Here is a 21,082-nt window from a genome sequence, read left to right as displayed (position 1 = left end):
AAACAATACTAAGCATGGCGACTACCCGATGACTAGTATCTTGAAAGTTGAAATCAACAACATTAGTCAACTTTCCATGACTTCAACAAATATTTTATTTGCACAAGAGTTTTAGGCACCAACTAGCGGGTAAAAGTCTTTAGCAAAGGCCAAAGAGGCTGACTCAACTCAAATCGGCCTCCGCTCTTATTACCGGCTCAATGATTCGTCACGCGTGACGGCGCATGCCTTGTCCAAACACTTCTGTCGTGGTGGTTACCGTACGCACATCTTACTTTTGAGACTTAATTAAATAACCTTTTCCGACCAATAAGCAAACTTTGCGAATATTTAAAGATGCTTTTGACGCATGGAATTTGTTCACACAAAGTAACTGACTATAAGTAATATTTTTAGCAATCGGAAAGTACATCTGTCCCGGTTTCAGTCAAATCGAATCAAGCATAAAAAATCCTTCATTTGAACAACTAAAAGACTACGTTTCCGCAAATATCGAAATATGTACATGACATGGTTTTATTTGCAAGCAGTGTTTAAAGTGCATACAATACAACATTTACTGTAATAAGTCGTCAATAGTACGTTTTTGTATACGCACGTGGTCAACTAAAATTCAATATTGCGTGACACGATTTTATTATTTATCGATATAAATTAGTCTTCATACTAATGATAGCCCCATTACAAATTATTCAAGCCAAAAAGACAAATCCAACAATCGTAACAAACTGACATGTTGACACTCCTGGAACGTACAACTCAAGTCAAAACACAACGATTTGCATAGCAAAATAGAATCGTACTGCATTTTCTCATGCAATAAAATCAATTCACAAACATCAGCGGTCGTTTGACAACGATAATTTTCTTGTGATTCACTTTTCTGTACCACATTATGTGTTATACTTTTCCAACTCCTTCTGTACAAATGACTTCTTGGTAAGTGCTAGCTTGGCCTGTTCCTGAAAAGTAAAGCACACATTTTAATTCCAACGTTTTGAGCATTCCCAAGGTAACAATTTCATACAGAACTTACTTTCTTTCCTTGTCTTGCATAACTTTGTGCTTCAGCCCCAAGATGCTGATATTGTGCTGCCAAGCACATTGCATATTCTGCAAATAGTATATGGTTAAAGACAAAAGTGGACAAAAATTGGTTCTAGGGCTAGGCCTTCATGTATTTACCCTTTCTTGCATGTTGTGCACCATCTTCCAAAAATTTCTTTGTCTCATCATGTTTCTTCTTAAGAGCTATCATCTCACGCTGCAAATCAGTCGGAGTTCTCTCACCACGTTGTTTAAACTTTCCCATTTTTGTATCAACAATTTTCATATCCAGTCGAAGTACCTCCATACTGGATATACTACAAAACAAGTTAAAATCCCAATTACAATTTAGAAGCAAGCAATATTGCTAAGCTTGTCTGCTTTAAACCTACATAACTTTTTATCGAACATTGTTATGTTTTACACCAAAGTAGTGGCTTGTATGTCTCTACTGAGAATATTTGAAACCACGAAGCATGTACACAAATAACTTGCAGTGGTAAAAGTTTATTGCATGGTATGTAACAAAAAATAGAACTTTGAAAAAACTGGAACAATGTCTTTACTGATAAAATATGTAAAAAATTAAATACAAACAGGTACCAAAACATTTTAATGCAGCTTTACTAGAATTATTAATTTCTTTTTGTACAAATGAAATTAAATTTAAATTTCTTTTTTGGGAGTGGACCTCCTTGTGGTGGCATCATATACTGTCTTGTATGTCCCTCATGACAAAACACAAACTTTGGATTTCTTACTGCAACAAATGAAAACACCGTTGAAACAGGCTTTGTGATAGGTCTGTCAAAAGTCAAATAAAAAAACTTTCTGGTCTACAATCACACAAAATCCAGATAATTGAATCAGGATGCAAGGATGCAGGAAAATAAGGGCAAATTACTCTTTACTTGTAAAACTAGCTGTTCTGCAAAACTAATATTTTGCAAAATGGGTCATGCTGGTTTTGCTGATGTGCACCTTGAAGACGACTGAGCATTTCATACAGAGTTGCCTGATATCCCAAAGTTCTTAACTACAAAAATGTTTTCTTAAACAACATGTCACTGTTGTTAACACGGAGGGTAAATTTAATTCTAAAATGGTCAATCAGGTCGTCTGTATAAATCTGCCTCAAAGTTCACTATTGATACAAAGCCTAAATGTGACATGCATTTGCAATGTATGACAGAAATCTGTGTGGAAAAATGCAATAACCATCAAACAGACTAGGTGTAGTTTCTACGTCACAACAAGGTAACCAAGAAGCACAATTTGACTTCACTACGCACTACACAAGCCATGCATCTTTCCAAACCCAAATTGTTGTTCACCTTTAAAATTAAACTAAACTAAGTAACAAGGGCCCTTGACTAAAAGTTTATGGCAGCCTTCTACTGCACTTTAAATAACACACACACACACAAAAAAACTCAAGTGGAATTTGTTTTCAAACTGTCTTTTTTTTATTCAGTTAGTTTCTTCAATGCAAATACTGCATGCAGTTAACAATTTCTTCTGAATGAATTTCTGGTGTGACCTTTACACTTAAAATCCTTTATAGATATCATGCTGATTCATCTAGATATGCTACAAACACCAAACTTACTTTATAACCGGTTTTCTTGAGCTGCCACTTGGCTTGGGTGAGATTTGCTTTGAGCTACTTTTGCTTGTACTTGCTGGTGGAGAATGATGTCGCTTTCTATGTTCTATGTGAAGCCATTTCTCCTTGGTTGTACTGACATCTGATCCAAGAAGAGGTGTTCGTAATCGTATGTACGCTTCAATTTTTCCCACTGTGTTACGACCATCTTTAATCTGTAAGCAATTGAATACTGCATGTTTAAATATATTCATGATAGGCAAAATGAACACAAGTTTGGTAAATGTTTTGTTTGTGTGCAAAAACATGATTTACTGTGTTTAAACGGCTTTTTTTCTGAGGTTTTTGAAACAGTTGTGCAAGCATTTCTGTAACCACATGTTTCATAACAGTATAAACAGTGCTCTAATAAGCGTCTGGAAATTTCTCTGGAAAAGTCCTCGAACATCACCAGCATAAACATTTTAAACATGCATGTGCTCAGAAAACATGCATGTGCTCAGAACACATTGTTTTTCTTATTCGAAGAATGGTGTACAGACATTACAATTATTTAAAAGCAAGAAAACATGCAGGGTCTGTTGTTTCTTAGTATTTTATCTCTGCACATTTACCTCCTCAACAGCATGAATTTCACAGTGGGCCTCAAGGGGTGCCAACTTTACTGTCACACTTCCAAAAGACTTATCACTTCTCAGAAAACCACTGTACAAAAAGATAAGATGGAATTTAGAAATATCCACAAAAAGCCCAATTGCAACTGTGAGACATACCCCTTTTGAAACACCTCAAGCTTCAGGGATTTGTTTTTCACAGCTCTATGGCTGGCCTTTAATTTTCTAATGAATGGAACACGGAAATGTTCATTAAACTTCAAATTTTTTGTGCCCTGACCCTCTTCACTCTTTCCCTTACATGGATTGTCCTACAAAATAAAGTTGGGATGTCAATGTACCAAACAACAGGAATAAAAGTACATGAACAAATTTTAGTAGTTTGGTGCTATTACTCCGGTATGCTGAAAGGTGCACTAATCTATCTAAGGCAGCCAAAATTTAAAACAAAACGATTTACACCTTTTACAAAACTTACATGTGGAAATGGAAATTCCCACTCAATGAATATTTTTGCTTCTTTTCCACCAGTATTTAGATCCATACATTGCACTAATTCAAGTTCCATTTCATTACTTCCAAGGTCAGGAATAATTTTTACAGTGTTGAAAGACCTGCAACGAATATTGTACTCAATCAAACCCTAAAACAAACATACAATCAAATTTCTGAAACAATTAATTAATTGATGTTTATCATTGTGTTTGTTTCTGAGCTAAGTGTACACATTAAAATCATATTTTAAGTACTAACTGTGCTGATTTGGTCCAGGCCACGAAGCCATTTCATAGGCTAGGTACCTTGTCAACTTAGGTTTAGTTGGGCATAGAACCAGTGGTGGGATTCAATTTTTTTGTCAGCTGGTTCTATCACAAAAGTCATATTTTGCAGCCGGTTCTGTCACAAAAATTTCATTGACAATAACCAGTAATACTAACTGGTTTGCTGATCTCATAAAATTTCGTGAGACAGTTCTATAAAACTGGTGCGAACCGGCTGAATCCCACCACTGCATAGAACCATAAAAGTCAAGAGACCTTATTAAATCTGTTAATATTCACATATTTTCCTATTTGAAGTTTAAAATATCACAGAAGCACTGAACTATTCTTACTTGTCTTCATAGTAAAAGTGGGGAGGAGGATCACCATGGCGACGACAACTTCTCACATAATCATAGTCTGCCTGTGATGTTCCTGCAAGTCTGTCACATCTTTCAGCACCAGCTACATCGCCAGTATGTGTCATCTGCTGCGCAAATGCCCTGGCTTTCTGCGATTTAAAATGTTATGTTTTAAAATGGAAAAAATGGTTTTAGCCTAAGTATTGTTTCAAGTTACAAACCATTACTACCACATAAATTTCAGTTAAAATGTGACTTTGTGGTTTTAAACGATGCAAACATAAGTAATAATATAGTTCAAAGTTTAGAACATTTATTTTGCAGTTTAAAAAGAGTTAAAAAATCCATCTCTAATTTTTTTATTGTATTTGTTATCTTTATTGTCATTCTTATTTCCTGCGATGATGTTAATTGGTTAATTTAATTTTTAACATGAGTTTCAACTATTTTGGACCTCCACTTGCTTCTGCAGCATTTTGGAAAGTTTGGAATACAACTCATCATCTTCCTCGGGTGTTGATTTTCTTGTGGACTTTGAAATTTCATGACTTTCAATGACCTCAAAACCTTCATCCCCATGTGAGCTTCTGCTGTGTTCAACTGGTGGTTGTGGGACATTGGTTATATCAACCTAGAATTGAGCCAAGCTTTTCGTTAGAAAAAAACAAAATCTTCTTGTCATCAAAACGTCATGTTTTAACCAGTGGTTCTCAAACGGGGAGGAATTTACTTTAAATTGTGTGGTTTGTAAATAGACACTACAGCCCTGGATATATAACCTGTGCAGTTCATTAAAGACCCCAGTTAAACTGATCTTTGTGTGGTTTATACTATGTAGTCTATAGAGGAGGGATAAAAAAGTTTTGGATTGGTAAGGAATTTGTCAAAAAAGGTTGGTAATCGCAAGTCTAAACTGTACTGACTAACATCAATGTAGTATTACAGTACATAAAAACAAGTTGTTTTTTTACATTTAAAATGGATTAAATGCTGCAAAGCTTGTTAGTTAACCTTCAAACCACTTTTTGCTGCCTGTATCATCTCATCAAAACCTTTCATTTGGCGCAAGTATTCCAATGCAGTTGCTTTGTCGCCCTTTTTCTTTGCTTCAAGTGCAGCTCTCTTAAAAGCAGCCTGTCGATTTTGCAGGAATGCCACTTGTTGGTCATATGGGGCTAATAGACAAAACAAAAAATATAAAATTGAACGTTTTGTACCCAATAAAACCAGAAGAGAGGTGTTGAACAAACCCAAATTTCATATGCACTACAATAAACATAGATCTTTACTTCACAAACTTAAAAAAATCCACTTAGTTATGTAAATTCGAATGGCTCTATTGCTCGCAGGCAGAAACATCTTCGCCCACCATGAAAGGTGATTGTGTGTTAGGAACACATTTACTGGGAAAAAGTTTGACTGGTGAAATCTGTCTACTAAATAAGGTAAACAATTGTTTTCGTCATCATTAAATTAGTTAAACTTACTTCACATTTGAATTGCAACTGCATATCTAAGTTATAACCCTCTGAAACTTGTAGCATTTGAATGCAAATGTAGGAATATAAAATGCTCAGTGGCAAAAAAGGCAGGAAAAGTCCAACTTAAAAATATTCATACGAGTGCCAGTACAACAACACAAAATCCCTTGTCCAAGTAAGTCAAAATAAGATAAATAAGATATGTGCATTATCACTAGGACATGTTTGGTTCAACCCCAATCACTTACTTTTTGGTGCTCCTTTGGTGGGAGTTGGTGATGGGGACTTGCTTCCCTTCTGGCTCTGTGGTGACTTGCTTCTTCCAGCCTTTACACATTAACAAAAAAACAGGTATTGTTCAATAGATACTACAAAAGCATCAAGTTACCCACAGCTACTGGGACAGGCAACTGATTTGGGGCAGGTTTGGAGGGACCTGGTTCTTCCTCCACATTTTGTTGTATCAGTGATTCTGCCTTTTGCAGCAAATTTTCTTGCTGTGTTTCCTTAACACCTAAAACAAGGTAAAATGGATGTAGTCAATTTTAAATAATAAAGAAACTAGAATAGTGGTTTTCCTATATATTGCCAGTTTATATATACTACATCATATTTAACGATGTATCACATATACCATTTTACTATGTTTATAATGGATATATATTTGGCACCTACATTTCATTGGGTCCTATCTTTTTCCTGGCACTTTATAACATAATTCTTTCTGCAAGCATAATCTAATGGGTCCCCACACATATGCATATGCGATTTGGTAACAGTAAAAATAGGGCACAATCATTGTTAGATATTTACCAATTTACTATACACATCATTTGATCTACACATATGATTGTTTTTGCAAGCAAAAACCCATGGGTCTCCACACGCACGTTTGTGTGGATTTATGGTGAACAAACATCCTGGTTATTTTTAGATTCTTAAGGAAAAACTTAACCAACTTTAGCCTTAACCCAACTTTAAAAGTCTTGTCCGTATTCTTTTCGCATCATTACTGTCATATAATTACAAAAACAGTAATTAAGAACAGGAAAAATACTATTTTCCAAAACTAAAAATGTGCTTGATAACTTAATAAAACGACATAGCATAGCTGCGCAAAAATTGCTGATTTCTAATCACCAACACGACTGTCTCGTAAAACCGTCAAGCTGTGTACTCCCGCTGCATTCACACTCCTTAATCGTAAACAAGTGAATTACTACCTTGAGAGTTGAGACTTCTATCTGACTGACAGTGTACACATATTATGGGCTGTAAAAGTAACTATTTGGCCAATTAAGACAAATTTTTAAATACTAAACAAATAACCTACTGCAAACAATTATTTAACAGGGTCATTTGGGGTCAAACTTCCGGAGGATCAAATTCGGAACAATAACTAACATCTGTGCAAATTTGAATAAATTTGAAACACTCTTTCTTGACCAAACGCATTTAACAAACCAGCGTTAGACAGAAACGAATATTTTGGGGTTTAAGGGGTGAAAATGGGTAAATCTTTTTTTAAGGAACAAAATTCTTTGAAATGCCTCATATTGCACCAAACAACAAAGCATATAACTCCTTAATGAAGTATTTTAGCATATATAGATTTTAGCATATAAGTATATATAGATGTTTTAAAAATTTCACGTTTTGGGGGGCTGTGGGTGAACCGAGGGATCAAACGGGGTCAAAATTCACATTCACCATCTTTAGACCAATATCTATAATGTGTGTAAATTTGAAAAAGTTTGAACCATTCTTTCTTGACCAAAACGTGGGAACAAATCCGCGTTAGACGGAAAAAAGAAAAAAAATATAGACAAAAACAATATGGACCCATAATAAAATCTGGATCTATATACAGTATCATCCAGCCAACATCCATTTCAAATTAGAATACAAAATTAAGCACAATTAGATTTGAACCTGGTATAGGAGGAAACCCTGGTGGGACAGGCAACTCATCAAAGTTAACTGGTTTGCCAGCTTTGTGAGAGCGAATAGCTGTTTGATATTGTTTCACAATCCTGCCCATTCTTCTTGCTTTTCCACCATTTCCCTCCTTCGTGGCATCAGCAGCGCTGGACTGGTATTTTTGCATACGTTGTTCTAATGCCTCCAAAGCAGTTTTGGGCACAGTTGGTACATTTGGTTGTTGGACTAAAAACATTGTTATATGTTTGTATGCAGGTTATGTTAGAAATATTTTTTTTCTATGTTGGTAATTATAAAAACTACATTGCTGATTAAAAGCTAAAAAATCAAAACAAAGTCAAACAATGTATATAAAATGTACCTTCCGGCTCTTGTGTTTGTGCAGGATCCTCATTTTTAAGTTGCGACACTGGCTGCACTACTGGCTGAGGAGGTTGAGCTACACAACATATTAGTCAACAAAAATTGCATAAATTACATAATGTTTTGCAAAACATACCATTGATCACAGGTTTGTCCTTAAGTGATGTTGGCATTTTTGAAATGTCAACAGTTTGCCCCTCGTTTGCATTTTGTATGGCAGCATCGAATTGCTACAATAGATTCACTCAGCATTATATGCAATACAACAATTTAAAAACTATATACTGTACCTTGATAACTTTAAAGTATCCCAAGGCAGCTGTTTTGTCTCCATCCCTTTTTGCTTGTAATGCAGCCACTTTATATTCTTGTTTTCTGCTTTCTAATATCTGTCGAATTTTAGGGTCAGCCTCAGCTTGTTGGACTTTTGTGGGAGCCTCTTTCACCACAGGTTTTGGGGCAATAGAAGGTGGAGGGTCTTTTGGCTTGATAGGTTCTGTCTCCACAACGGCGGGAGTTGAAGTTGGGGGATTTACAGCACCAGCAACCATTGGAGGAATGTCATCTTCAGAGATAGGTTTTCCTTTCTTGGCCAGTTTAAGAAGGTCATCAATAGTTTTAATTCCCCTTTGTAGCCTCCTGACCTATAGATTTAAAATTTAAGCTTTAGACTAGTATTTATACAAAATACAAGGAAATATGTACACGATACAAAATGCAAGGAAATATGTACACGATACAAAATGCAAGGAATACTTTATTTGCAAAATTAAACAAGTAAAACTTCAATCCAAACCCATAACAAAATTATGAGTAAATGCCAAAGTAGTCACTTAAGTTGGAAAACATATTGTTAAGTGCACAATTGCTTTAAAAACCTGGTTCAAAATACAGATGATTCATAGCAATAAATGAGAAATTTACCTTTGAAGTTTGTCCATCCTTTTGGGCAGTTTTCACAGCAGTTTGATACACAGTTTTACGACTAGTCAGCAATTCCACGGTTGAGCTTCCAGCTTGTGGTTGTGGACTGGGAGATCTGCTCCGACCTCGAGCTTGTGCGGGTTGAAGTAAGGCTGGCTCGTCATCTCCCACTAGATCTGTTAGTTCTGACTGTAACAAACGGTACATGCTAAGACATTTCCCTAATACAAAATCAAAAGTGTTTGTGGGTGTTGGTTTGGCTAGTTTGTAAAAATAAATGTGGGTGAGTTTTGGCATGTAATCCTAAAAGAAACAACTTGAATCATTAATCATTGTCAATGTCTTTTGTTCAGCATTGTTTCAGGAAAATTAAATTTTATTCTGTATTTTAAGTTAATGTGCACCACAACCAAGGAATGTTGTTACAAACATACAAGACTATTAGAGTGAGCCATTAGATTTAGATTATTGAATTTTAGACATCTTACCATAAGCTCACTCTCATCCTCTTCAGTAACTTCATCATCATCTTCTTCATCCACATCTCGCATTGATGAAGCCACTTGGGCATCAATAATCGACCAATCCAACACTAAATTGAAAGTAAATAAACAGAGTTACAACATACAATTTATAACAGTCTATACTATTTCAAACTGAAAAATTACTTTTTTTGAAATGTATGGGTGATTATAGCACAATGTTTTCTTAAATAGAAAAAAAGACAATACATGCTTTTGTTACATTTTGGTGCAGGTTTTTTCTTTGCTGTTGTAGAGCCTCCCTCCCCTAAAAGTGCTGCCAATTGTGCCTCCATGTCATCATCATCTGATTCAACTCCTTCATCATATCCCATCTTTAAAATAAACACCCAATAAATACAAATGCAATTAAGTTTTAATCATTTCAATTCTAGAAATTAATTTGAAAGCTAGAAGATACAGGTAAAGAACAAAAGCTGCTCCAGTAGCGAAATGAGACAGTTCTACAATCAAATTGTCAAAGTTTTTTAACCAATGGTAAATTACCATATTGAGCACGTTTTTTCTCCCTTTCTTCGGAGGCGGTCTTTCTTTTCCCTTGGGCATGATTTTTTATGTTAATTCAATCGCGATAACCAATAATGTTTAATCACCATTCACGTAATTATACGCAACTATTCGAAGCGTCAGATTTTCAATAGGTAACGAGTAAAATATTACGCCTTCACTGCAGTACAAAACTTTGTTTGACACACTTTTACCAACACCATAGAATTCGCTTTGTCGATTCACACAAAGAGTATTAAAAACTCTTTGATCCACATTTGGTGCAACCACAAACATAGCACCATTTTTTTCAAATATGGAGTTTTATTAAATTAACTTCCAACATGATAAGGTAAACGTGCTGCACAGCTTTCCATCCAAATCAGAAGTTGTGAGTACCTTTGAAAAAAGAATTTTTATCCAAATTTTTTTTTTAATTTTTTTTTTTTAATTTGTTACATAGTTTTTTTCGGCCAAACATTTGTTGAATGTTTAGTGAACATAACGTTTTGAAATTTTCGAACCGAAGAGAGTATTTTATTTTACGCCGCGCGATGTGCGATACGCAACAAGCGACATATACGTTTCAATGATGATGATTATTTCCCGTGATAGTTGTGTTTTGTGTATGTGTAATCAGTCAACAAGAGTCAAGAGATGGAATTAGGTTCAAAATATTTTTGGATTTAAGATGTGCTTCCAGTTCAAATTTTTAGCGTGTTCAGAAATTCATATCAAAATCTATAGCAAATTGTATCCGAAAAGTGGATTTGTGTTGATATCATCTTAAGTTAAGTCATATTTTCTACAATGTTCAACATTCAAGCAGGGTTTTGTTTTTTTGAAATATTTCATAAACATATCGTGTTTTCCACTTTCCAATGGCATTGTGTAAGAAAACACTTGAAGAGCGGGGCTGGTATAACCGTATAATAAGCTATTTAGCTGGCTGTTGCGGCCATCAGGTCTGATATCAAATTTAGAGCACTTCTGCCAATTATATTTCTATACCAACGTTTTGACGTCCTATGCAGAAGCCGGTCTGGTGTATGGTACAAAGTGCAAACTTACATGTTACACCTTTTGAATCACTGGCGTAGAGTGCGGGGGTGCCGCGCACCCCCGGCCTTATCCTTTGTATAACGTCAAAATCGCATCTTTGTTCAAGTTACGTCGGTTAATTAAAACGTGTTTCCAGCTAAACAAATGCACTTGCATTCACGCCATTGATCGAACAGACGTCGGTTGAAACGTAACAATTGTAATTGTTTGGCAATAAATAGGCATTTCAATGCAACATAAACATGACTTATAGACTATCGTTTTAGTATTATTCGCAATACTCCCTGCAATAAAAATAGTTAATATATTGATTTCCAAGCCGAGTTTAATGTCTGTTTGCAAAGCTCTGCAACGGCCTAAACTTGATACAAGGTGACCTAAGTTTAAGCGTCAACAATACATATATCGGCTATATTTAAAACTTTAAACTTAAACTTGTTAAAGTGGCTGATTCGGCAAATCGTCCTTTCCTTACATCAGACGTTATTAGACGCACAGCAAACGTTCCAATCGAACACAAATAAATTGCGCCAAGTGACTATTTGCAAATCAATGTGATAGAAACTACATGCTTAAGCACGTAAAAGATGTCGTTATTTGGTCTTATACGGGTACAGATACTGTACATGGTATAGGCATCGTTTTTGGAAGATCAAACGGCGCACCCCCCTTTTTTAAAACTCTACGCCTATGTTTTGAATGAAATTTGGGTGCACATGTTTTTTCATCTTTAAAAAAATTGTATGCTTGGCTGAAAAAAGGTATGAATTAAGGTTAACTTTATTTTGATTACAGGTTGTTCAAACAGCTTAAAAATGCCACATCCTATGGAGGCTTATCTTAGGTCTCAAATGCAAGGTAAATACAACCAGCCGGATGCAGCAAGGCAGGATGCATTGAACCTTATCAGTCATTACAAAGATCTAAAGCCATCTATTGAAAGATTTATTTTTAATGATGGTTCAAGCAAAAACTTGGTCTGTCTAAAAGGTACTATACCAGTAGTTTACAAGGGAACAACCTACAACATACCTGTGGCACTTTGGCTACAAGAAGCCCATCCACAAGTTCCACCCCTATGTTTTGTGCAGCCAACCAGCACAATGCAGGTGCGACAAGGAAAGCATGTTGACTCAAATGGAAGAATCTACTTGCCATATTTAACTGACTGGCGCCCCAGAAGCCACAATTTAGTTGGTTGTGTGCAAGTGATGGCAGCAGTTTTTAGTGAAGAACCTCCAGTATTTGCAAAACCAGCTCCAGGTCGACCACCACCCCCACAGGCCCAACCATATCCTGCACAACAGAGAACCCCTTATCCTGGTCAAGCCTTTCCTCCTCAGGGTCCACCAACCACAAACTATCGGGCACCAACACCCTACCCCACAACAACTACTCAGCAACCACCATATCCATCACCAACTGGAACTGGGTACCCACCATATAGTGGCTATCCACAGCCGAATCAGATGAGCGTTATCCCAACAGCATATCCTCCACAGTCACAAGCTGGTATGCAGCAGTCAAAGGATACAAAAATTGAAGACAGCATGATTAAAGCATCACTTTTGTCAGCAGTTAATGAAAAGTTGAAGAGAAGGCTAAAGGATACTCTTGCACAAGCAGAAAGTGAAACACAGGCTTTGCGAAAGACTGAATCCGAATTAAAGGTTGGACAGGAAAAGATTGATGGAATACTTAAGCGGCTCGAATTGGAAATCAATGATGCAGATGCAAATAGAATTATGTTGCAGCAAAGAAATGATGAATTGACCAGCGAAATTGATAAATTGCAGCAAAAACAGGATAACCTTGATGTGGATGATGTTGTGATGGCTACAACTCCTGTATACAGGCAAATTGTCACATCATTTGCAGAGGAGCAAGCACTTGAGGATACCATCTACTATCTAAGTGAGGCACTTCATAAGGATGTTGTAGATGTTGACACATTTTTAAAGCATGTGCGAGCATTATCACGTCAACAATTTATGTTGCGAGCAGTAATTCAAAAAGCAAGAAAATCTGCAGGTTTAGCTAATGTTTACTAGCTTCTATTAAATTGATAAATATACATATATAAACTGAGATTTGCTTCAGCATGTACCTGCAATATACACTAGCCAAATTTACGGTTGTTATTTTGGCGAGTAATTTAAGAACATATTTTATGTGCATTTGCTTTTGTGTACAAAATATATGGCATATTAATGTTTATATTGGCATATGCTGTGATGGTTTTTTTCTGTTTTATTTGAAACTTTCCACCATCACCTGTTGTTGTACCATTGTGGTAACCACTCACAAACATCACAGCGTCTCCCATTGCTTATATCTGTGCCATGTATGAAAGATTGTGTATTCTATTGGCAATTTTTCATGTATTCTATTTCTGCTATTAAAAAAACATGTATTCTGTGGAACCCAAGCCTTTGGCCAGGTGTTAAATATTGTGGCCCATATTGTATAAATTTGGTTTAAGTACTAATTCCTGTGTTCCACATTTCACTGTATAACAGAGAAACAAATAAAAATATCACATTTTGTGCTTTTATTAGTTAAACGTAGTTGCACAGTTTTTAAATTCATTTTAAAAACATCCATCGAAGTCAAGTCTTATTTCATAGACATATGTTTGAGACCATCTGGAAATACTGCAGTTGAATGCTTGAGCAAGCGTTGCATTTGGGGATGGTGTGTTTTATACAGTTGGTGCTGCATCACTAAACGTCCAACAAGATTAGGTATTTACAGGGGTGGTACTAAATAGCACATGTTACCGCATAAAACCGCTTGGAATACTGCATGGTGAGTGAAATGTGAGAGTACAGGCCCCAACAAGGGTAAATTAGACCAGATTCTACTACTATTTCAATTACAAACTCTCACCCAACCCGAATAGTTCTAATCGTCAGCGATTTCAAAAGTCTGCAAAACTATAATTTTTACAAAACCATATTCCAAAGTCCTTTACAACTTTCAACCTTGTGATAACATGCAGTCATGTGTGGTATCATGCTGTATTTAGTACCACTGGTATACAGTATATGAATAAAACAATCTAGAGCTAATTTAATACCTGAAGACAAATGAAACACAATAGATTTGTATTGATTCAATCTTCTCTTCAGTTTTGTGCTGAATGCTTTGTAGAATATCCAAAGCACAACTTGACGGGAAGGAAATTTTGCTGCAACATATATTGAAATGAAGTAATAAGTATCATGTTACAACTGCAGCTTAGCACAAGTGATGTGTCATGGCCATTGATAATGCCAAACGGCAGTATGATCCACGGACTGGTAATGGGACAGTCGCATGAACAGCGGACTCATAATTAACATAATTAAAACGCATTAAGGCGTTGTCTATTGAAGTCAGATCAAGAATTGCAACAAACAACTATTGAGCTAGAAAAAAAACACTTTCTCTACCTCTTTATAGCGTACTATTTTGGCATAAACGCGTTTATGGCATTTGCTGTGTGTGTAAATCACATTAACGAAGTTTTCAGGTTATATTACGTTTTAATTGATAAGAATTGGGGAAAGTAGGTGCCTCGGACTTTGCTTTAAAAATAACAGTATATTGGTGGTTTCAAAAATACGCTAACCTAATCAAGAAAAGTTCCCGTTGCTAATGAATAAGATTATAGGTGGTACGCCGACACAGTGAAAGTTGACAAATGGTACGCATTTAGTAAACGGTTGGGAACCAATGCTGCAAAAATACCAGGAAACTGTTTTCGGATTCTGGAAAATGCCGCTTTTGCCAACAATTCAATTCCGAACAGAGCTTCTGTACGTCTACGTGCAAGTCGTCGACGCGGAAAACGATTGAGGTCATGCGCAATCCATTGTGATGCAATAACCAAGGCAACTTCGTAGATATTGCGGAGTATTCGAAGTGTGGTGTTAATCTTCAAATAAACACAAACAGTTCATATTTTTAACGGCATCTAAATAGCACATTGTAAACTTATAATTTTGAGGATAATATTGTTGGGTCGTGTCTGTTATAGCAGTTAAATCTTGTTTAAACAAAGCATGGGATTATGGTATCCCAAAACCCGAACACCGTTCAAACATACTTGTCGTCGGGTTTAGAATCATGGTTGCACAACATTGTCGTAATCGACGGCCACATCACAGGTGATTATTTTACTAACAGCCGCCACTGCCTCCACGTGTTTTAGTTATAAATTAACCATCGTAGTACAGACTGATGTCTAACTTGATGCACAGTTTTAAGCAGTGTTTCATAAAGGAACGGAACAAAACGAAATAACGTTATTCGTTCTGTGCAAATTATTTTTTTCGTTATTCCGTTTGACCGAATTAATTTACAACGGTAATTCGGTCCTAACAAAATAATATGTATTTTGGTTGTTATAACTCCTAAACCAGTGGTTCTCAACCTTTCGTGGGCTTTGGGACCGAGAGAAAGTGGCATATAGCGAGGGTTGTTTTTAAACATAGCCTTGTGACGTGACAATGTACTGTAATGCCACGTTGGGTTGTACGATTATAATTTATTACAGTATACAGTATAATTTATTACAAAATAAATTATTTTTATTACACAAGCACAGAACGGCGTTTACATAACTCGCTGCAAAGCTGTGAAACTTGACTACGTTTGTTTATTCAACGATTTGTTTTTCGTGTTTTCTCTGTTTTATCATGAGCTCAAACCGAAAGTTATCAGAAGGCCCACTTTTTCCATCCATAACCAGACCGTTAATACAGTAATACTGTACTCTCATGTGTCATAGCATCAAGGGTAAGGGGTGACATAGTAAAGATATTTTCTATTGAATTTAGTTGGTGACGATCAAAAATGGTATAGTAGCGAGGGTGGCATAATAGCAAGGTGGCATAGTATCGAAGTTTGACTGTAATACAATTTCAGAAAAGTTCTTCTACGTTCAATATTATCTTTAGTATTATGCCATATATTTTACCTCGGGATCAAAACAGATGGGCAGAAGACGAAGTCTCAGGTTCCTTTTCAGCGTTGTAGAAACAATACTGCAGGGAATAGTACTGCCGACTGTGATGCAATCTCGTATCGAACCTATTTCCTTGTAACGGGAGAGATCCAGCGAAACACCATATAACTTTGATCCTAAAAAATTTGTACACCAATTTAAACGTTTTCAGCTGCGTCAAGCCGCAAAAAAAGAATTCGTCTACACGTGAAAAAAATTAAACCGTAACTCTTGTTAAGTTTTTCACCTGAAACTTTTCCTAAAACCGATTTGTGAGATTTTTTTAAAAACAAAAATGCCAGTGATATAGAAGAACAAATCGTAGACATTCATTTGCGTGGTAAAATAAAAAAAATCGACGTTCGACATTATATTATCGACGTTCGACATTGTATTACGCAGTCGAATGTTTATGATTTACTGGCAAATTTGTTTTTAGTAATCTACTCTGTGTCTTATGTACGACATACTTCATTACTTTTGTTGTTAAACAAAACTATGGATAAGGTAGGTTTTATGGTTCAATTTGCTTTTTTACCATCTTCTTCATCTCGAAGAAAAAACTTTCACCTCCCAACGTTGCATGTACAGTCAATTTTGTTACAACCAACTTTTTAAGGTTCTTGAATATCAGTTTAAAAGAGATGTTTTACCTCCAGAAATTTTTCCATCTTTAAATGACGGAGGCAGACACGTTGGAAAAAGCAAACCAAACCATGGAAAGGGAGATGCTTGCTGCTGCTCTGTAATCTTTTCACCTGGATGAAATTCAAGCTTAAACTGTTTGTATTGGTTGCTTGTGGGTTTATCTCACTTATAACCAGGGTTGCCATCGACTTGAAACCAAAAATAAGGACCAACTGAAAACTTAAATTTTCATACGAAACAAAACCAACGTTTTTGAACAAATCTTTGCATTTACAAGAGCCATGACATATCATATGCAATATTTTGGCCAGAAACAATCTTTTTGTAGCTACTCCTTGTTCGTAGAAAATACTTCGTGCATCTCACAACAGCTCAGGTAGCACAGATTTGACTAGTAATGGTTAAAAATAAGATAAAAGAAGGACTCAAGTCAAAAATAAGGACAAATCTTAGAAATAAGGACGGTATGGCAACCCTGCTTATAACCAATAAGCGTTATATTTTTTATCAGATCCAGTTGAGAACAATTCACACCAGGAACTCACAATTGATAAATAGGTTTGTAGAAACAAGGAAATTTGTTTGACTTTTTCTTGCATTTATGAAACATCCATACTCAGGAAATCCATTGTGCATCGTTCTGCAAATAGATTTGCACAATTAAACTGCACAAAATAACCTGCATAAAATAACACTGTACATAACAATTCATAGTTTTCTCTACATGTCTGCAAAGTGTGCAGCACAAAACTACACTATGATGGAACTCAAACAAGATCAGCTTGGTCACGATCACAATTTAACATCAAGGTCAGTTTTGGCAAAAAAATGTTAAATTACAATCATTGCAGTCTAAAACTGTCATCATACAGGGAGAATTAACTTCTCAACTGAACTCATAACACTACATGACAAATAAAAATTGAATATGCTTAGTGGAATATTAATTTGCATTGTAGGTATTAGTACAGCAACTAAGTAGTTTTTGAGCACTTAAAAAGGTGCATTGATGCTATTTTGTCATTACAGAATTCGATTCTAACTTTCACTTATGTCAAATGTAACTATTTGACTTATTTCTCTGATTTTCTTTTATGTATACCTAAAAGTACTTATATAGGTCATACCTTAAAAAATTCTCAGCATTCAGCTGGTTTGAACTAACAAACAAAAAGTCATCAGCAAAGCGTACAAGAAGATCTGACAAATCAAATTAATGTATTTGCTGTTAACTTTTGTTGATTAAAACCAAAAAAACAAACACACCAGATGATGTTCCTGATGCTAAACTTGGAAAATACTTGATTTCCATGTCACCATAAAGAATGTCACATAAAATTTTTGATAAACACCACCCTTGGGGTATTCCTTCTAATTTTGCATATTTCTAAAACGAATAAGTAAGCTTATGAAGAAAACAATTTTCATAGTTTATTGTGAAAATCACCTTGCCCATGCAAGTTATAGAAACATTCTCAAGAGATTTTTGTACAAAGAGTAAAATTTCCTCTGAGCAATCAAAAACTTTTCTGTAAGTCTAAAAACAAAAGTTTGAATACATAATTTTTAATGGCAAACCAATGATACTAAACATCTATTGTTTGATCAAAGGTTAGGGGGGAGGACTTTTTACCATTTTAATAAACCCTCAATGTAGAAGTGATGTAAATATTTAGTACTGGTTTACATTTCATTTATTGATTTGCAATGTATACTAATGCACTTCTATTGTGAAGTTTAATTTCACACACACTATAAAAAATCTTACCGGAGATAAGTGTGATACTTTTGTGCTTCCAGCTCTACAAAGTAAATGCAACATAAAACAATAAAGCATACTTCAAACATGATTGAATATACTTCAAACACATACTTTTGCAAAATTAACTTCAAAACTTCCAATAACTTGTCAACAGGTATTCTGTCAAAACAACGATCAGCATCAACCTGCAAGAGGGGTTAGGTTTCAAACACTACACACATATATAACTATGGAATGAAGGCTTTGGTTCCAAACATTTGTAAGTACAGACAAAAATTTAGCCTGTGAACAACCATCACCAAACCTTGGGAGACCAGCGCGAAAAATACACTAGAATATATCGTCCCATTTTTAATGAAAATTGGGATTGACAAAAAAGGGTCAAAATATCGAATAAAAACAACAACGGTGAAGCGTACTGTCCAATTTCCTTCAAGTTTAATAATATCCACTTGAAATAGACAAGGGAAACCATAAATACTTACACACCTTTACAAAGAACAATTTTAAATCATGTGCAGTAGATTGTGAAGCTGTTACAAACTTATTCCACTTAAGATGAATTTCTTTTATTCCTTGTGCAGCACAACCTATTAACCATGGACATTTCTTGCATATGTGTTGCAAAATCTTCAAAACTATAGTTGCTTCCATTTTCTAAGCAAGGTTATAAAAGTGGTTAGTGGTCTGCTTTTGTGCTTTGTTATTGCAGTTGTATTTAAATAAATTGTAGAACTGTATTGTAAAACACTGTTGCCTGAAAAAAATGCAGCCCACAGCTGCAATGTAAAGGTGTTCTGCTAAAATGGTTTTTACTTACACCTGCTGGCTTGTCTGTCATTTTTGCCACTGGTAAATATATGATAGGTCGAATACTGGATGATTTAGGACAAAATCTGCACCGAAAACAAGCTCCTTCTTTGTTTGTACTTAAATTATAACCCCAAATTTTATTGTTGAGCAAAATTGTGACACCATTTCGTACAATACTCTTCCAGAGTTCTTTGCGATAAAACACCAGCCTAAATAATAGCATCATTAAATTTTTATTTTTATTTACTTTTACTAGTATTATATGTTGAACTGAGAAATACGAGCATCATTCAATAATGAATATAAGATTAAATTATAACATTCAACACTTTCCTATTTCTGAAGCATGAATGTTCAGTTATATAAAAGAAATGCCTGATGATGACATATAGAACATCTTTCAAAAACCAGAAAACAAAGGTTTTGAGCATTTTCAATCTATGGCCATCTAAAATACAAAGCATAATTTTTAAAAGATCTTTTAGGGTTTAGTACTTGCTTCGTTGGAATCTTTTTTTTTCTTTTTTTTTGTATAAAATTGCAAGTAAGTTTTGTATGCTAAAAAAATCTCACTTGAAACCCACGGAATGTCTTTTGTTATTAAGCCATCAACCATTTCTTCAACACTAATTTTGTCATATGCACGCATGGTCAGTAAGCTTTTAATGTGTTTTAAAAACAAAGATTCATTTTTACCGCAACCCCATGTTTCCTTCATTGGTAGGATTCTTCTTATGACAGCACGTAGGAATAAAAACACCTAAAAAAGAATTGTTAATACTCCTTGCTAACACCTATCAGCTGACAGTTGACAACAATAATAAATCTTTATTGACAAACCTCCGTTTTAGAGGTATCCATTTCCAAATATCTTGCATTTTCTTCAACCAATTCTTGAGTTGACTTTTGGGCAATAATATCATCTGAAAAATTGTTTGGCAATACCAGTGGACAGTAGATGTTAAGCAATGGATAGTAATATTTTTTCTTTGATTGTTTTAAGATAATCTTGCACAATTTAATGGCTTTGCGTGATGACCTTGGAACACTAACTTTTGTTTGGCAAATAAGTGTTCTTTCTTGTTCCTGAAAATCTCTGTGCAGAAATCCAAATGTTTTCATAAACTCTGATGTTTCTTTGGTTTTTTTCTGATTCTGTAAACTTTTCTTTAAGTTTATTCTTCTTACTACCAATCGTTTGTAAGTGTCTTTTGCTGATTGCTGATGAAATATTTCTCTGACCATTTTTCTGGCGGAGGTTTGACTTGATGATAAATATTGCAGCAAGTGACTACATGTAAAGGGGTGAGATTTAACTGCACAATTGGAAGAATATCGTAGAGACCACAAACTAAGATTTTGAGACTCTTGATTGCACATTTTTCAAGTAAGTGCATGTTATATCCAACATCAAATTGAATAGAAAAATAGGGAAGAGTGATCAACCAATCCCCGATAGCCGATACATCACCATCACGGGAATTTGTTACAGAGCATCTGGATTTTTTTTAATAGCACGTATTAATATTAACTAATTGTAATTAGAAAAGCAGAAGAAGATAACACCTGATGCTCTTAAACTGCTGCGCAAGTTGCAGTTGCAGTTTCCCGCCAAAAAAAGCAATGTTTTGATCGTTCTGCATGATTGATTTCATGTTGCCATATATAAATAGGAAATTT

At 35.3% G+C, this 21,082-nt stretch overlaps 3 protein-coding genes across 5 annotated transcripts; 1 reads left to right on the top strand and 2 right to left on the bottom strand.

Annotated features, from left to right (window-relative positions):
• Positions 1–500: 500 nt before the first annotated feature.
• Positions 501–10,345, bottom strand: LOC145222083 (coiled-coil and C2 domain-containing protein 1-like). Its single transcript, XM_080088095.1, has 20 exons — positions 10,128–10,345; positions 9,844–9,955; positions 9,588–9,691; positions 9,100–9,288; positions 8,466–8,819; positions 8,312–8,405; positions 8,174–8,251; positions 7,804–8,037; positions 6,264–6,385; positions 6,120–6,198; positions 5,402–5,565; positions 4,845–5,021; positions 4,382–4,539; positions 3,746–3,881; positions 3,427–3,578; positions 3,268–3,358; positions 2,657–2,868; positions 1,186–1,364; positions 1,037–1,113; positions 501–962 (listed from the first exon to the last, which is right to left on the bottom strand). The coding sequence occupies exons 1-20, from the start codon at positions 10,185–10,187 to the stop codon at positions 894–896; spliced, it is 2,841 nt and encodes a 946-aa protein (XP_079944221.1). The 5' UTR covers positions 10,188–10,345; the 3' UTR covers positions 501–893.
• A 444-nt stretch (positions 10,346–10,789) lies between these two features.
• On the top strand, positions 10,790–13,752 carry LOC145222093 (tumor susceptibility gene 101 protein-like). Its single transcript, XM_080088112.1, has one exon. The coding sequence runs from the start codon at positions 12,005–12,007 to the stop codon at positions 13,238–13,240; it is 1,236 nt and encodes a 411-aa protein (XP_079944238.1). The 5' UTR covers positions 10,790–12,004; the 3' UTR covers positions 13,241–13,752.
• On the bottom strand, positions 13,726–21,014 carry LOC145222084 (telomerase reverse transcriptase-like). Of its 3 annotated transcripts, none has more exons than XM_080088096.1 (16): positions 20,243–21,014; positions 19,976–20,162; positions 19,739–19,850; positions 19,410–19,614; positions 19,079–19,246; positions 18,701–18,774; positions 18,596–18,629; positions 18,275–18,364; positions 18,094–18,214; positions 17,955–18,027; positions 17,373–17,467; positions 16,833–16,937; positions 16,153–16,316; positions 14,922–15,108; positions 14,269–14,379; positions 13,726–13,912 (listed from the first exon to the last, which is right to left on the bottom strand). In XM_080088096.1, the coding sequence occupies exons 1-16, from the start codon at positions 20,780–20,782 to the stop codon at positions 13,806–13,808; spliced, it is 2,373 nt and encodes a 790-aa protein (XP_079944222.1). In that variant the 5' UTR covers positions 20,783–21,014; the 3' UTR covers positions 13,726–13,805. The 3 variants fall into 3 exon arrangements, with proteins under 3 accessions (XP_079944222.1, XP_079944224.1, XP_079944223.1); XM_080088098.1 differs by having other exon boundaries at positions 20,099–20,162; XM_080088097.1 differs by lacking the exon at positions 18,275–18,364.
• Positions 21,015–21,082: the final 68 nt, after the last annotated feature.

The sequence above is a fragment of the Phallusia mammillata genome, chromosome 4 (genome assembly GCF_965637545.1).
Source record: "Phallusia mammillata chromosome 4, kaPhaMamm4.hap1.1, whole genome shotgun sequence".
Taxonomy (NCBI): domain Eukaryota; kingdom Metazoa; phylum Chordata; class Ascidiacea; order Phlebobranchia; family Ascidiidae; genus Phallusia; species Phallusia mammillata.
This window is presented reverse-complemented; position numbering and strand designations above follow the sequence as displayed.